Source organism: Littorina saxatilis, linkage group LG12 (assembly GCF_037325665.1).
Source record: "Littorina saxatilis isolate snail1 linkage group LG12, US_GU_Lsax_2.0, whole genome shotgun sequence".
NCBI classification, from domain to species: Eukaryota; Metazoa; Mollusca; class Gastropoda; order Littorinimorpha; family Littorinidae; genus Littorina; species Littorina saxatilis.
In genome coordinates, this window is record NC_090256.1 from 40,558,925 (window position 1) to 40,575,007 (window position 16,083).

Consider the following 16,083-nt stretch of genomic DNA (forward strand, 5'->3'; position numbering starts at 1 on the left):
GTGCTATCCTCCTCAGCGCAACCGCTACCGCGCTTTTCTGGATTGTTAATCAATCAGTATGAGGCTTATATCGCGCATATTCCGTGGGTACAGTTCTAAGCGCAGGGATTTTTTTTTTATGCAATTTATATCGCGCACATATTCAAGGCGCAGGGATTTATTTATGCCATGTGAGATGGAATTTTTTTTACACAATACATCACGCATTCACATCAGCCAGCAGATCGCAGCCATTTCGGCGCATATCCTACTTTCACGGCCTATTATTCCAAGTCACACGGGTATTTTGGTGGACATTTTTATCTATGCCTATACAATTTTGCCAGGAAAGACCCCTTTGTCAATCGTGGGATCTTTAACGTGCACACCCCAATGTAGTGTACACGAAGGGACCTCGGTTTTTCGTCTCATCCGAAAGACTAGCACTTGAACCCACCACCTAGGTTAGGAAAGGGAGGAGAAAATTGCTAACGCTCTGACCCAGGGTCGAACTCGCAACCTCTCGCTTCCGAGCGCAAGTTAATTTCACTGCCTTTGCCACGAGCGGTGGACAGACGATGCTACGAGTGTACGGTCTTGCGGAAAAAATGCGCTGTTGACTATGAATGTAGATGTAAATGCTTGTATAACTGTGTTTTAATTTTTAGTGTTATTTGTTGGTTTAGTGATTTTTCACTACCTATTTTTTATTCATGTTTTTATTATTTAGTTAGTGGAAGAATCTTTTGTAATGTATCTTTGATGGTGTATGCTTTTAATTAAGCGTTGTTGACTATGAATGTAGATGTAAATGCTTGTATAACTGTGTTTTAATTTTAAATGTGTCAAGCGCAAAGAGCATAATTGTAAAGTTATGATGTTGCGCTATATAAATGCTCATTTATTATTATTATTATTATTATTAATGCGTTCAGTTTCATTCTGTGAGTTCGACTGAGCTTGACTAAATGTTGTATTTTTGCCTTACGCGACTTGTTCACATTTCTGTTCATAAACTCTGTAAATTTACCCCCAGTTTAAGACTCCCTCCTTTTTAAGACCTGATTTTTTCAGATTTTTCTAGGTCTTAAAAGAGGGGTTCCACTGTATTCTGAATGTTTCACTTTAAGTTTCAGTAATGTTATGGCCCTGGTGAATGAATTTCCAGTTCTCACACATCCAAATCAGGGATGTTCCTTGGATTTTGTCCTCATAGGACAAATGTCCTAGCCTTGCTGAAAGTATAGGACATTTGTCCTGAACTGTAAAAAACAATCGGTCATTTCACGTGGAAAGAAATAAGCCGTCCACATCCTCCTTTGGTACACACACACTGTGACACACACCAGAGAGAGAAATATAATGTAATTGTATTCCAAACTTGCCTTCTTCTAGTTCTTGTGTGTGTGTGTCTGTGTGTGTGTGTGTGTGTGTGTGTGTGTGTGTGTGTGTGTGTGTGTGTGTCTGTGTGTGTGTGTGTGTGTGTGTGTGTGTGTGTGTTTAACAGAAAGCAAAAGATCTCAGGTAAAGAAGAAGTCAAGGTCAAAAATTAAATTGAGTGCATACCGATTTACTGGAACTTAGGGAAATATGCCAAAATGAACCTGGAATCAGCACTCTCTTACACACATCATACTAAAACAAAGCAAAGACACATGAAACACAAATTAAATCAAAACAGCATATAGTGTCCGGTTTCAATTTCTTCGCAGGCGGCATGATCGCATTCGCAGTACCTGAGGTTGAACTTTCGGAAATTCTTAAACTGCGCGGTCTTCAAACGGCGAAGTTACTAAACCAAACAACAGAAGACGTTGCCGATTCGGAGATTGGGAGACGTATCATCTGATGCCTGATCTAAATAAACGGATCAATGTTGCCATGTCCGACGTGGCAATAAAACGATCGGTCAGTGTCCGTCTCTGACATAAACTTATCGGACATTTGTCCGCCAGAGACACAAGGTACCGGTCATTAGACCAAGGTATCCGGCCCAGGGCCGAGGGCCGACCCCTGGGAACATCACTGAAATTGCCGAGAGCGTAGATTCCTGTGGTTCGCGCTATATAAGCCGTCATCATTATTATTATTAATTCTCCAAATGTCTTTCCTGCATGGCAAGCAGTTGAAGCAGTCAATCTATACAAATGTACATAGATTTTACCCAGAACTTGTGTGTGATTTTCCAACTGTGTTTTCAGGATAGCAAGCAGCTAAGCTAACCAATTTGTGAACAGATATTTACCCAGAATTTATGTGTGATTTACTTGTGATGTTGCAGGTACGGGAAGCAATGCCTGCTACATTGAAAAACTGGAGAAAGTGGAGATGGCAGAGGGCAATGAACCTGGGCCACCAGAGGTGAGGACAAGCACCTGTAGTTCTTGCTCTTCTTCTTCATTCATGGGCTGAAACTCCCACATACTCTCTTATTTGTTGCATGAGTGGGATTTTACATGTATGACCATTTAGGCATTTTCACCCGCCATGCATTTAAGGATCTGCCACTTTTTGTGCAAATCTGCTTGGTGTTTCATGGATTTGAATTTCTTACAAAGAGTGAGTCACATGACTGCCTTCTTTTTTTTCTTCATGGCACATTTTTACATCTTTTTATTTTACTTGTTTTATACAGATGCTCATCAACACAGAGTGGGGAGCGTTTGGTGATGACGGCTCCCTGGATTTCATCACAACAGACTTTGACAGACAGGTGGACAAACATTCCATCAATGCTGGTAAACAGAGGTGAGAATTCATCTTTCACTTCAGTGGAACCCCCCTTTTAAGACCCCCCAATGGGGGGGGATGTAGCTCAGTCGGTAGCACGCTGGATTTGTATCCAGTTGGCCGCTGTCAGCGTGAGTTCGTCCCCACGTTCGGTGAGAGATTTATTTCTCAGAGTGAACTTTGTGTGCAGACTCTCCTCGGTGTCCGAACACCCCCGTGTGTACACGCAAGCACAAGACCAAGTGTGCACGAAAAAGATCCTGTAATCCATGTCAGAGTTCGGTGGGTTATAGAAACACAAAAATACCCAGCATGCTTTCTCCGAAAACGGCGTATGGCTGCCTAAATGGCGGGGTAAAAAACGGTCATACACGTAAAATTCCACTCGTGCAAAAAAACACACGAGTGTACGTGGGAGTTTCAGCCCACGAACGCAGAAGAAGAAGAAGACCCCCCAATTTCAGATTTCATCCCTCTTAAGACCTTGTTGTCTCATTGAGAACCTCTGTTAGTTTACCCCCAGTTTAAGACCCCCTCCTTTTTAAGACCTGATTTTCTGATATTTTGAGGTCTTAAAAGGTGAGTTCCAGTGTATCAGCCTTTTGTGTCTTTTTCTTTCTTTAAGTTTCCTTTAAATTTCATTTTCTTTGTGTGTGTTTGATACATTTCTGATCAGTCTTCAATGCCTTTGCGTGTTCTGTAAGAAAATGTATTTGTGCATGGCTTTCAGATTAATACCCCCCCCCAAAAAAAAGTACTACATGTACAATTATTATTACAAGCTGCTATGTTTTATATGTTTTAAAAACTCAGTAGGAAAAAATTAAATAAATAAGTAAAAATAAAAGTAAATACATGTGACATTTAAAAAAGCAATAGCGAAACAATGCTATTGCCACCGTTGACATTTTATGAAAGAAAATTTAAAAAAAACCAAGAAATAAATTATATACTTTTTTTTGTAGGTACGAGAAGTTCATCTCTGGCATGTACATGGGAGAGATCGTGCGTCTTGCCTTGGAGAAACTGAGGAAAAACGGCCTGCTCTTCGGCGGTGAGGGCTCCTATCACATGGCCACCAGAGGACGATTCTACACCAAATATGTCTCAGAAGTTGAATCGTAAGTGTATGTTACAAGAACCGTGGACCTTTTTTGTTGAATTTAATTGCACATGCATGTCAACGTGCTGGCATTTTAAACACCAAAACATGTCTCAGAAGTTGAATTGTAAGTCTTTGTTGATGCATATGTTAGTCGTTTTGATGTATTCAGTTGAGATACCAACATGCAAGCATTTTAAACCAAGATATTGCACCTAATGGTCATGAACCAAGGGAGGTAATAGACCCGCAGCAGATGACCGACCACCTGCACAGGATATGGTTGAGAACATTTGTCTGGGGTGAACTTGAGATTAAGATATTGGTTGTATTTAGTGACTCATTCATTTGTTAATTTGAAAGAAAAGAAAAAGTGGTTTTAGTAAAGATCAGATGTTTGATTTATAGGGTTCATTCTTGGCATTTTCTTCCCCTGCAACAAAACGGAAGGTGGATAGCATGCTCTAAAATTCCATTAATTGCCCAAAACCCATTGAATTGCTAACAAGAAGAGCAAACGCTCGATCGAGTCACTTTCGCAGTTCTGAATATTATATGAGGCATCAGATGGACAGGAAGAAATTGCTATTCACAACACAATACAGATGTAAATAATTTGATGTAAAGAATAATCCTATAAAGTTTGAATCAAATCCGATGAATAGTTTAAGAGATATGATATTTCAATTTTTTTCCTTCAAGACATACCTGTGACCTTGAAAAAGGTCAAAGGTCACCAAAGCAGACGTCAAAGTGTAGAGGTCACTGGGAGTCACGTTCACATAAAATTTGAGCCCGGTCACTTTTATAGTTTCCGAGAAAAGCCCAACGTTAAGTTGTGTGTTGCCGAACAGAAAAGGCTAGTTATCTCCCTTGTTTTTCTGATAACGTTCGTAAAAGGCTACAGATGTAAATACTTTGATGTAAAGAATAATCCTACAAAGTTTCAATCACATCCGATGAACTTTGTCAAAGATATAAAATGTCTAATTTTTCCTTTGACGCTGACCTGTGACCTTGAAAAAGGTCAAAGGTCAACGAAACCATCGTTAAAGTGTAGAGGTCATTGGAGGTCACGACTAAACAAAATATGAGCCGGATCGCTTTGATAGTTTCCGAGAAAAGTCCAACGTTAAGGTGGTGTCTACGGACGGCCGGCCGGACGGCCGGCCGGCCGGACGGCCGGCCGGCCGGACGGCCGGCCGGACAGACTAACACTGACCGATTACATAGAGTCACTTTTTCTCAAGTGACTCAAAAATTGAATTAAATATCCAACAAGTTAACTTCTCTGTGGTCCTCTGCTCTTTCTAACCAGCTGAAAATGTTTTGTTTTGTACGCAGAGATGACACGGATAGCTTCCCGATGACGAAACAGATCTTTCAGGAGCTGGAGATTGAGACGGTGACAGATCAGGACTGTCGTCTGGTCCGCCATGTCTGCGCCCTGGTGTCTCGTCGAGCTGCTTTCCTCTCCTCAGCAGGTACAGCTTGAAAACACCAAGTGGATCAAACATTTTACTCTTTTTTTTTTCTCAAAAATATCCAGGTTCTGTATTGTTCCCAGCCTCAACATACGATTGGTCGGTTCGGCTTGGATTAGAAATACTTATAGGTCCCATTGTCCTGGTTCTGGTCACACAGCTGGAAAATTTGTCATAAAACTTCCTACATCAAACATGTCAAAACTATCGGACGGTCGACAGGAAAGGGGTTAGACCAATGCGTCGGATCAAAAAAGTATGCGCCAATGAACAATGCTACAGGTTATTCCTTCAATTATTCTGCGGCTCGAGAGCTTTTTGTGGTACAATGGATTTTTTTGTTTTTCATGCTGGTCCATGTCAATGTCGGGTAGCATTTTCCTCCAAAATTAGGCATCGTACCAGCACAGTATCCTTATTGTATAAGGCTGAAATTTGCCGTTATGGTGAGAGAAATTCAAGTTTTAAGCCCTCACGGCAAAGCCATTAGGGGCATGTTCCCCGGGTTTTAACCCAACTTTAGATGAGATACACAAGTGTATGCGTGTTTAGGTGGTATCAGCCATCTGCACTTATGGCAGAATGACCAAGGTCTTTTACGTGCCACGGGGGTGGGAGATGGATACCGTCTCTGGGTCTGCACATAAAGTTGACCTGTGTCCGTCCCGGCCCGGATTCGAACCAGCGACCTTTCGATCACAAGTCCAGTGCTCTACCACCTGAGCTACCTGGGCCCCTGTGGTTATGGTTTGCCCCAGGGGAAAATGCTGCTTTGTTGAAAAGTTTCATGGTTTTACTGTTCCAGCCATCTTTTTGGTTGACTAAAATCTGGTTATTTGATGGGAGAACTATGTATTAAGACCTCCAAAAATGTGAGAAAATCAGGTCTTAAAAAGAAGTCTGAAAATGGGGGTCAGGCATGGGAATTGAAAATTGTAAAAAAGGCGGAAAATGTATAACTGAAGACGCGAAGCGTCAAGTCGATGGCGCAAAGCGCCTAGCCTTACTAGGGGGGTCCGGGGGCATGCCCCCCCGGAAAAAAATTCTCCAAAGAACCCAGATGGTGCAATCTGGTGTCATCTGAGCTCCAAGTTTGCCATTAAATTCTGTTTTTAGAATCAGAGTTTTTAGTACCAATTTTTGCTTTTTTGAAGAAAAAAAAATTATATACATATATATGTATTATACAGTGAAGTCCGGGTACAACGAATCTCAAGGGAGATAAATTTTAGTTCGTTATATCAGCAATTCGCTGTGGAGTTTTCAACCCTAAATGGTCTTAAGACAAGTTTTCCCACTCACCTTCAAATGATCGTCCCATCGATCTTTCCTTGGAGAGTACAATCTCTGCATGTTTTCAACAGCTTCATAATATAATCCATAGAGAGAGGCATAGTTCAAATGTTCACTTTACTGTCACAATTTTAGAAGTAAAATTTAAAAAGTCGTGTAAAAGCATGTACATGTACATTCTGATCAATCTCCGATCAATCTCCGGTTTCATGGTGTCCACCAGTTCTGGTGCATGTACTACCCTGGCCAAGTTTCCTCTCAAGACATCAAAGAGACCGCCCCATAGGTTAAACTCCCCATAGGTTAAACTCGGTCACTGACCCGGGTGCAGGAAGTGTTTCCTCTCTCATATGAAAGGGGAACCACCTCTCATAGCTAAAACTGAGTCAATGACCCCTAGAAAGAAGGTCAGTGTCTATAAACAAGGCCATCCAGCTATCACAATGGACCTGCCTTTGATCTCGCCTCACACACAGATCGTTGTAGCCTTGTGACTTTTAGAGACAAAGGTACACTACGAATCCTATAGCGTGCCCGCGAATCAACAGCGAGCTGTTTCACTCAAAGTTCAAGTAACTGAGGCGGGCGGTAGCAGTGCGTGAACAAAGTACGGACAGTTTTCGCGGGCTTTTGCGCAAAGGCAAAAGTAACCGGTGCTTTATTTATTTGCCTCCCCCCTTTATTTTTTCGGCGGACACTTTTGCTTTTTCGGCGGAAGAAAATACAAATTCGGCGGAAATCCGCCGTTCGGCGGACAATTCCCATGCCTGGGGGGTACATTTACAGTGGTTATAAACAGAAAGTCTGAAAAATTAGGTTCTTAAAAGGGAGGGAATCTGAAATGTGGGGGTCTTAAGGTGGGGGGGGGGGGGGGGGGGGGTGTCCATTGTACTTATTTGCAATGGAAATGAAATCCTCTTCAGCTTTTATAGTGACGATTGGCCATTAGTGGACCAACGGTCTTAAACTTAACCAGACATAAACAGCAGCTGTGTTACATGCAATGCCTGCCAAATACCAGTACCCTCTCCACCCCGCCCAGAATTTTTTTTGTCCAAGGAAGGTCAGTGCAATTCAGTGCCATCAAAGCTTTGAATTGGTGTGTGTAATTCTATGTGTGTTAAATGTCAAAGACATGGGTGGTGCAGTGGTAAGTAATCTTCATGGGCCCTTTGACCCGTCGAAGGGAAAAGACGAATTCTGGAAATAACTCGGGTTTGTATGGGTTGTGAAAGAGTGAGTGCTTTTCCCCACGTGACATTATTTCACACGTGACATTATAGGCCAGTTACTAGTGAGGGGTTGTGTCTCAAACACAAGTATAGGAAGCACATGTCAATATTTGTCCAAGCAAAACCAAAGGTACTCGCTCTTTTACAACCCAGACAAACCTGACAGAGTAATTCCTGAAAAAAGTCTATTTCAATGGGTCATTTTCATATGTTATGCGTCGATGGCACACGGCGCGATAGTAAACTGAACCCTGCATATGAATGTCACTGTGCACTCAACATGTGTTTATCTTTGGTCCAGGTGTCGCCTGTATACTCAACAAGATGAAGCGGCCTGAGGTGACGGTCGCTGTGGATGGTTCTCTCTACCGTTTCCACCCCCACTTCCACGATCTCATGATGGAGAAGACGAGAGTGCTGGCTCCTGGAATAAGGGTAAGTTTATTTTTGTTTTTTTAAAGACCCACTCCGCCACGTGAGGACTTTTGTTCTTTTCCCCCTTTTTTTTATAACATAAATTCTGACATGGTTCTATTTAAAGGCCCACTCCACCTCGTTAAAACAGTTCGCCTCGCCGTCTCAGATCTGGTCAGGCGTTAACATGACCATCCCTCCACTTGTTCGCATACCAAAAACCAACACCCTGACTGCTTGCTGTGGTAGGTTTGAATTTTGTTAATGAATTCATTTTTGAAAAGGCAGTGCCTAACATATGAAAACTGTGTACAGAGAGCACCAAGGCTGTTCATTTTTGATATGTAACCAAGTGGAGGGATGGTCTTATCCTATGTAAAAGCCTAACTAGGTCTGAGACAGCGAGGCAAACTGTTTACACGAGGTGGAGTGGGCCTTTAAGCAGAACCATGTAATAGTTTATGTTATAAAAAATAAAGTAAACGAAGAAAAGTGCAACTAAAGGAAAGAAAAGGAGGAAGGAGAGGCAATACAATTTCTTGTGTTTGACTAAAATACTTGCTTATCATTGTGTTTTTAGGGTGCTGTAGAAACTGTTGTAGACAAGTGGAAGTAAGGGGTGAAACCCCATCCAACCCAAATATATGGATGATTGGAAGGACTATTATGTGAATTGTTTGGTTTGATTGAAGTTTGGTTGTGCTATAAGTTGTTCACCATGACCTGCTTTCCTCTGCTGGAGTTTTAGCTGTGCATGTAGCATTTTCCTTTTTTGGCAAACAATACTTAAAATTTAAATGTTTTTTATTTTATTTTAGAAACACCACCAGTTGATCATTAAATTATTTAGCATATCTATGATGCATTTATGATCAAAATGATTCCAGGTGTTTCTAAATGAAAGTACAGCGAATGTCGCTCGAACTTTATAGATCCAATTCTTCAGAAAATCTCCCAAAATTGTGCCTTAGGTGCTACAACTTTAATGTGAAGTACTGTTTTTGTGCGTGTGACTTATATGCTTTATTTTTCCGTTTTCCAGTACAAGTTCATGCTGTCTGAAGACGGGAGTGGCAAGGGAGCGGCACTGGTGGCGGCTGTGGCCAACAGAATTCTCGCTGAGCAAAAGGCCAAAGGCAACCCCGAAACCAGCAGTGCAGTATAAAACTGGCACTAGACACTTACCCTTTCACCCTACCCCCTGACCCCCCTCGCCCCACCAGACGTGTGATAGTCATATGTGCATCAGTGTTGCCGCAGAAGAACGCTGATGATGCCACCTGCGGAACGTGTGGTATCAAGTCACTTGGACAGGCTGATTGAGATTACAGATTTCCAAATGTTTAGCACATGAGCTGAGGAAGACTGGAATGTCACCGATCATTTCCGGGACCCACCGATGATGACTGCATTGCACTGTGGGAATGCCTAACGGCTGATAAGCGGCAAACACTATGGCCAGTTTTTGGACGGACATGATGTGACTCATTGTTTTCAAGGACTTGTCAACATTGGACGACAGTTACTACTTTGGGGAAAATGTACACAAAGTTTGTCATGCTTTGAGAAGTGTAAGGGACAGATTTCTTCCATAGTAGTTGTTTGCATTGTTTCTTGTTCATTATTAGCTTTTGTTTCTGTGTATCAGAACATTTCTCAACGTTTTAAGACTTCTACCTGTGTTCCGTTGCATCAAGGCATGATAGCATTTATTCTCAAATTGTTTCTCCTTCAGTCTTCAGGACCGTTTCAGTCTTTTGATCAACCTGTCTTTACTGTTAGAAGCAAACCATTCCTTTGCAAGATTTATGAACGGTTTCCAACTGATACCTTGGCTCTAACAGCTTACACATGTTTGTGCTGTGTGTCTATGGTGGTGACTTTCACACCCCCAGATACAGTTATCCTACATGCTCTCTTGCATGTTGCACATGAACACACCAACACACTTGTCTACTGCTTTCAGATATTCATTTCTGCTTGCACTTAACTTGCACAAGTGACAAAGGAGAGACAGATATACTGTAGCTTGTATCGAAAAACATCAAAGTTCATGTAGTTGTGCATGATAACAGAAATGTCAAACTATGATGTAAAATGTTATGTATGCTGAAATCCTTGGCAGAAATTCTGTTAAAAGCAACCAAAAAAATAGTAAAGTGAGTCTCAGACACAGTCATTTGCAGTGTTGTTTCTCTGGCATATTTCCATTCAAGAACAGTGGAAATGAGGTCACACAGTGAACGACTTTAGAGCTTGTTCTCTGTGCGACATTATTTCCGCGAGTCTCTGTTTGGAATGTGCTATTGCTTCAATGTATACTCAGTTTTGACTTTGATGTTGCGATAAATATGTGTACCCTAGATTGAAGAGTGTAAATTATGTGTGCGTGGTTTTGTAGGATAATTTTCCTCAGTAGTGGAATCATCAGCAGACATATCAGAATGCATTTTCCTTAGATTATTTATTGGTTTGGAGTAACGTATCCTATTTTGGTCTCAATCTCAGTCTTGTTTGACTCATGAGTATATCTATATTCTCACTTCCCAACTTCTTCCTTATCTCCTTGGAATCCCCCCCTCCAACTTTCTCCCTGCACTACCGTGCAGCTGTGGGTTTTGTATCATACTACTGTGTACATAAAAGCAAAGTAAAAAATGCAAATCAGTGTGAAAGAATATAAATGGAAAAAAACCAGATGAGTGCAAGGTGAAAAGACATGAGATACTGGGCCAACGTTAGATATTAGGTCAAGTTTAGCATCTGGAAACAGTGTTCAAGAAAATTCTCACAAAGTCTGACTTGATAAAGATATTATTCAGAGATCTCAATGAAATGGGGCGAAGAAGAAAGAATACTAAACTTCTTGAAGTAATGTACACACACAAAAACAGCAAGTCTTACTAAAGAACGCACTTTGAAATGCTAAAAAAAGCGAACGAGAAAGAAGAAGAAGAAATACTCAAAACCGGCATGGCACCACTGCAAATGTGGTCACCACCTTCTCACTTTAATGAGCATGTGAGTTAATGATACTGGCACAAAATTTGATACACAAAACAGAAATTAGAAACACAAAGATTTGATCCAGCACAAAGAACAAAGCAGTAATCCTTGTCTGTGTATGTTCCAAAACTTCATGGTTAAGTCCAAGAACTGTTTAATGGGAAACACTGTCGTTTCAGTGTTTCATCTTGTTTTAAAATACATTTATTCAGCTACCAGTGTTTGCTCGCTGCCATATCAAAATGTGTAAGTTATTAGCAAGACGCAATATGATTTTGTGTAAATTTTGCAATGCTCATTTTTGTGTGAAATACGAATAGTCAGTTAAACTAAAGTACCTCATCAAAATCAATTTTACAGGACACAGTCCGTATTGTGTAAGATATATGTAATTGCTGCGGGCTTTTAGTGATCATCTCTGTACGTGCAAGCTATTTTTTCCAATCCAGTTATTTATTTCATCCTTTTATTATAAACCGATGGTTTGAAAAGAGGGGGATGACAGATGTTTTGACAAAGTTGTGTCTTGAGGAAATGCGACAGGGTGACGCAGTAGTCTCCCTTTCACGGCAGCTGCTCTGCATTAACGGAGGTGTTTCCCCTGCCTTGAGCGTGAGCTATTTATAGTAGCTCAACGTGTGGGGTACATCGGTAGAGAGCACATCTATGAGATGGAGTCGGTCTGCTGTTGTCACCTGGTATGATCTTGCGAACCTTTGTGTTCACATAGCAGTTTTTATAGGGCTAACGTACTCCTGTTTGACTATTTGAGTGTTTCGTGCACTTGGTTACATAAATAAACATACACACTTACAAAGGAAAATACCCCCCGCGGGTTAGGGGGAAGAATTTACCCGATGCTCCCCAGCATGTCGTAAGAGGCGACTTACGGATTCTGTTTCTCCTTTTACCCTTGTTAAGTGTTTCTTGTATAGAATATAGTCAATGTTTGTAAAGATTTTAGTCAAGCAGTATGTAAGAAATGTTAAGTCCTTTGTACTGGAAACTTGCATTCTCCCAGTAAGGTCATATATTGTACTACGTTGCAAGCCCCTGGAGCAATTTTTTTATTAGTGCTTTTGTGAACAAGAAACAATTAACAAGTGGCTGTATCCCATCCCCCCCCCCTCCCCCCCCCCCCCCCCCCCTTTCCCCATCGCGATATAACCCTTCGTGGTTGAAAACGACGTTAAACACCAAATAAAGAAAGGATATATTGTACTACGTTGCAAGCCCCTGGAGCAAATTTTTGATTAGTGCTTTTGTGAACAAGAAACAATTGACAAGTGGCTCTATCCCATCTTCCCCCTTTCCCCGTCGCGATATATCCTTCGTGGTTGAAAACGACGTTAAACACCAAATAAAGAAAGAAAGAACAAAGGGAAATGGTACAAAAACATGTTACCCTTTACATAACAAAGAAAGGGAAAAGTACTGGTGTCATAGAAAGTCATGAGGCACATGTATATATGTTTTTTTATCCTTTTTTTTGTCCCCGAGTTGTTTATTTTGCACCTGATCACTTTTATTGTGTAAAATGATATATAAACTTTGGCTGGGCAATTGAGGGAAACATTGTTCTCTTGTTCTGGTGTCTGTATGACGGAATCTGTATGTTTCGTTCTGTAGTGTGAATGAGAAGAGAGCGAAAGATCGAGAGAGAGATAATTTCTGCAGGTGCGTATTGTTGTTAAAAAAATGTGCATGCTTAATTCTGAGAGCGTCAACATGTTTAATAGAAAGAAAGAGAGAAACAAAGAAAGAGAGAGAGAATTTCATTAGTTTGTATCTTGAAAGGTTTTAAATGTGTGAGTTAGAAAAGGAGTATCAAAATATTAATGTAGAAGACAGCGCAAATGTATAAATGTAGTTTTGTTGATGATTTTCTTTTTCCGGCCATGGATTATCACTGCTAACTGTTAAAATGTCTACCATGATGCATTGCTGTGATTGTATTTTTGGTTGGCTGCTTTAGGGAACCTGAAATGTTTGTTGTTGTCGTTATTTTTTCAAAGTATAAACACTAGGACTGTTGCCAGTAACTACCAGCAAATACCTGTCTCAGACGATAGCATAATCAAACATTTTTATTTCAAGATGAAAAATTGGGTTTGTATTCAAGTTTTTTCCAAACTGATCTCTCAACAGAACAAAAACTGCACATCGATATATAGGGTATCACGTTAGACAGAAAGAGGATCGCTGAGATCCTCTAAACAGAATAGCATGAAAAATACAGCTTCAAATAAAAGATCTGAATTCATTGCATTGTTCTGTACTTTTTGAGTCACTTGAGAAAAAGTGACTCTATGTAATCGGTCAGTGTTAGTCTGTCCGGCCGGCCGTCCGGCCAGCCGGCCGACCGTCCGGCCGGCCGTCCGTAGACACCACCTTAACGTTGGACTTTTCTCGGAAACTATCAAAGCGATCGGGCTCATATTTTGTTTAGTCGTGACCTCCAATGACCTCTACACTTTAACGATGGTTTCGTTGACCTTTGACCTTTTTCAAGGTCACAGGTCAGCGTCAAAGGAAAAATTAGACATTTTATATCTTTGACAAAGTTCATCGGATGTGATTGAAACTTTGTAGGATTATTCTTTACATCAAAGTATTTACATCTGTAGCCTTTTACGAACGTTATCAGAAAAACAAGGGAGATAACTAGCCTTTTCTGTTCGGCAACACACAACTTAACGTTGGGCTTTTCTCGGAAACTATAAAAGTGACCGGGCTCAAATTTTATGTGAACGTGACTCATTGTGTTGTGAATAGCAATTTCTTCCTGTCCATCTGATGCCTCATATAATATTCAGAACTGCGAAAGTGACTCGATCGAGCGTTTGCTCTTCTTGTTTTTTTTAAAGTCTGTAAGATGGTACAGCAAAACATTGCCTATTTCACTTGTTTGCACTTCACTCAAAATGTTTTATTTGTTTGGAAATTCATCTTCTCCAGGAACTTTTTGTTTTTCCACAGAAAGAGTGTTTTTCTTAGAATAGTGTAACTTAATAATTCTTGTTCACCAGAATCTCATTTTGTTGTTGTAATGCCCATGCATAGTGAAGTGGTAGAAACTTGAGAGTTAGGACGTTAATTCTTGCTAGTTATTTGTCATGGTTATTGTTATGATTATAGGTACACACATGCTTGGTTCTATGTGGATGACCCTGACCAGTCGAACAAGGATTACTGTAGACATTCGTAACGATGCAGCTGAAATGTAGTCCTTCAGCAGTCAAAACATTACAGTGTTTAATAACACTGGCTGGACAGATTTCAAAATGTACAAGACAACAGTTGATGCTTGTGCATTGGCATGTAATTTATTCGCCTGAGTGAGCAGATGTATGTAATGCAATTGTTTCCAGGTCAAAGTCTCGCTGTGAATGTCATCAAAGAATCTGGTATTTTTTCTGGATCTTGCTGTTATTCTTTTTTTCTTTTCTTTTTTTTCAGCAGAGCAGTTTAAATGTTTACATGCAGCTGTTGTTTTGATGCAGTTCAACATAGAATATGCTTTTAATTCACAGATGTAATAAAGATTTGAAAGAAAACAATTTGAAATTGGTGGTGGTTTTTTTGTTAAAAATGTATACATGCCTTAGTTCGAGCGTTTATGTTTGTTTTTTGCATGTGTTTAAATATACCTGTGTTTTTGTAACGGGTGTGTTATACTGTGACACTGTGTGTCCGGTTTAGCACAAAGAATGCACTTGCATGTAAAGAATGGGCTTGTACATCCAACAAATGTAATCCTTCAACATACTCCATTTGACTTCCTATGGTACGGAACCAATGGTAGGCACTAAAAAACTGACACTAAGATAAAAAAAACACAAGATAGTCAAGCTCACACACACACACACACCACACACACACACATGAATAACACTGGTATACTGTCATTTTCTCATTCAAGCGCTATTAATTATAATTAATTAATCTACTGAAAACAAGTACGGTAGACATTCAAAATCAGTGGTTGGAAAAGACGACGGTTTGGAAATGTATAACCGTCGGGTTTGCGTGGGTTGTGAACAAGTTTTTGTTTTGTTAGTCAAACTTTTCCACGTGACATTATAGGTCAGTCACTAGAGAGGAGTGTCTCCGAAACACGTGGACAATAAGGAGCATTCCCCCCGCGGGTTAGGGGGAAGAATTTACCCGATGCTCCCCAGCATGTCGTAAGAGGCGACTAACGGATTCTGTTTCTCCTTTTACCTTTGTTAAGTGTTTCTTGTATAGAATATAGTCAATGTTTGTAAAGATTTTAGTCAAGCAGTATGTAAGAAATGTTAAGTCCTTTGTACTGGAAACTTGCATTCTCCCAGTAAGGTCATATATTGTACTACGTTGCAAGCCCCTGGAGCAATTTTTTGATTAGTGCTTTTGTGAACAAGAATTGACAAGTGGCTCTATCCATCTCCCCCCTTTCCCCGTCGTGATATAGCCTTCGTGGTTGAAAACGACGTTAAACACCAAATAAAGAAAGAAAGAATAAGGAGCATGTGTGGAAAGTTTGCCTCAATCAGTAAAAACAAGAGTAGTCACTCTTTCACAATAACAATAACCCTAACAATAACAGCACTTTATTGTCCATTAAAATATTACATAAAAATGGAAAATTTTCTTCAGCACACCCTGCCTGCCTGTAAACGATTGTAACAACAATTGTATAGGACAACACACATGAAACATAAAACATAGGTTCACGTATACATGTAATAACAAGCACGCCTATCATACTTCCAATAACACTGACCTAAAGTGCTGTCCTGTCATCTTTAAATTCAACAAATGTACAGATAAAATCTAAATAAGGTCAAACGTCTTTAAGTTT

At 40.4% G+C, this 16,083-nt stretch overlaps 1 protein-coding gene across 6 annotated transcripts in view; it reads left to right on the top strand.

The window, feature by feature from the left end:
• LOC138981943 (hexokinase-2-like) overlaps positions 1-14,800 on the top strand; it is a 69,162-nt gene extending 54,362 nt beyond the window's left edge. For all 6 annotated transcript variants that reach the window (XM_070355123.1, XM_070355126.1, XM_070355122.1 and 3 more), the window contains exons 6-11: positions 2,261-2,340; positions 2,615-2,727; positions 3,675-3,830; positions 5,156-5,295; positions 8,122-8,255; positions 9,277-14,800. In XM_070355123.1, coding sequence (XP_070211224.1) covers positions 2,261-2,340; positions 2,615-2,727; positions 3,675-3,830; positions 5,156-5,295; positions 8,122-8,255; positions 9,277-9,399 — 746 coding nt within the window. In that variant the 3' untranslated portion in view covers positions 9,400-14,800. The remainder of the gene's footprint in view (positions 1-2,260; positions 2,341-2,614; positions 2,728-3,674; positions 3,831-5,155; positions 5,296-8,121; positions 8,256-9,276) is intronic.
• Positions 14,801-16,083: the final 1,283 nt, after the last annotated feature.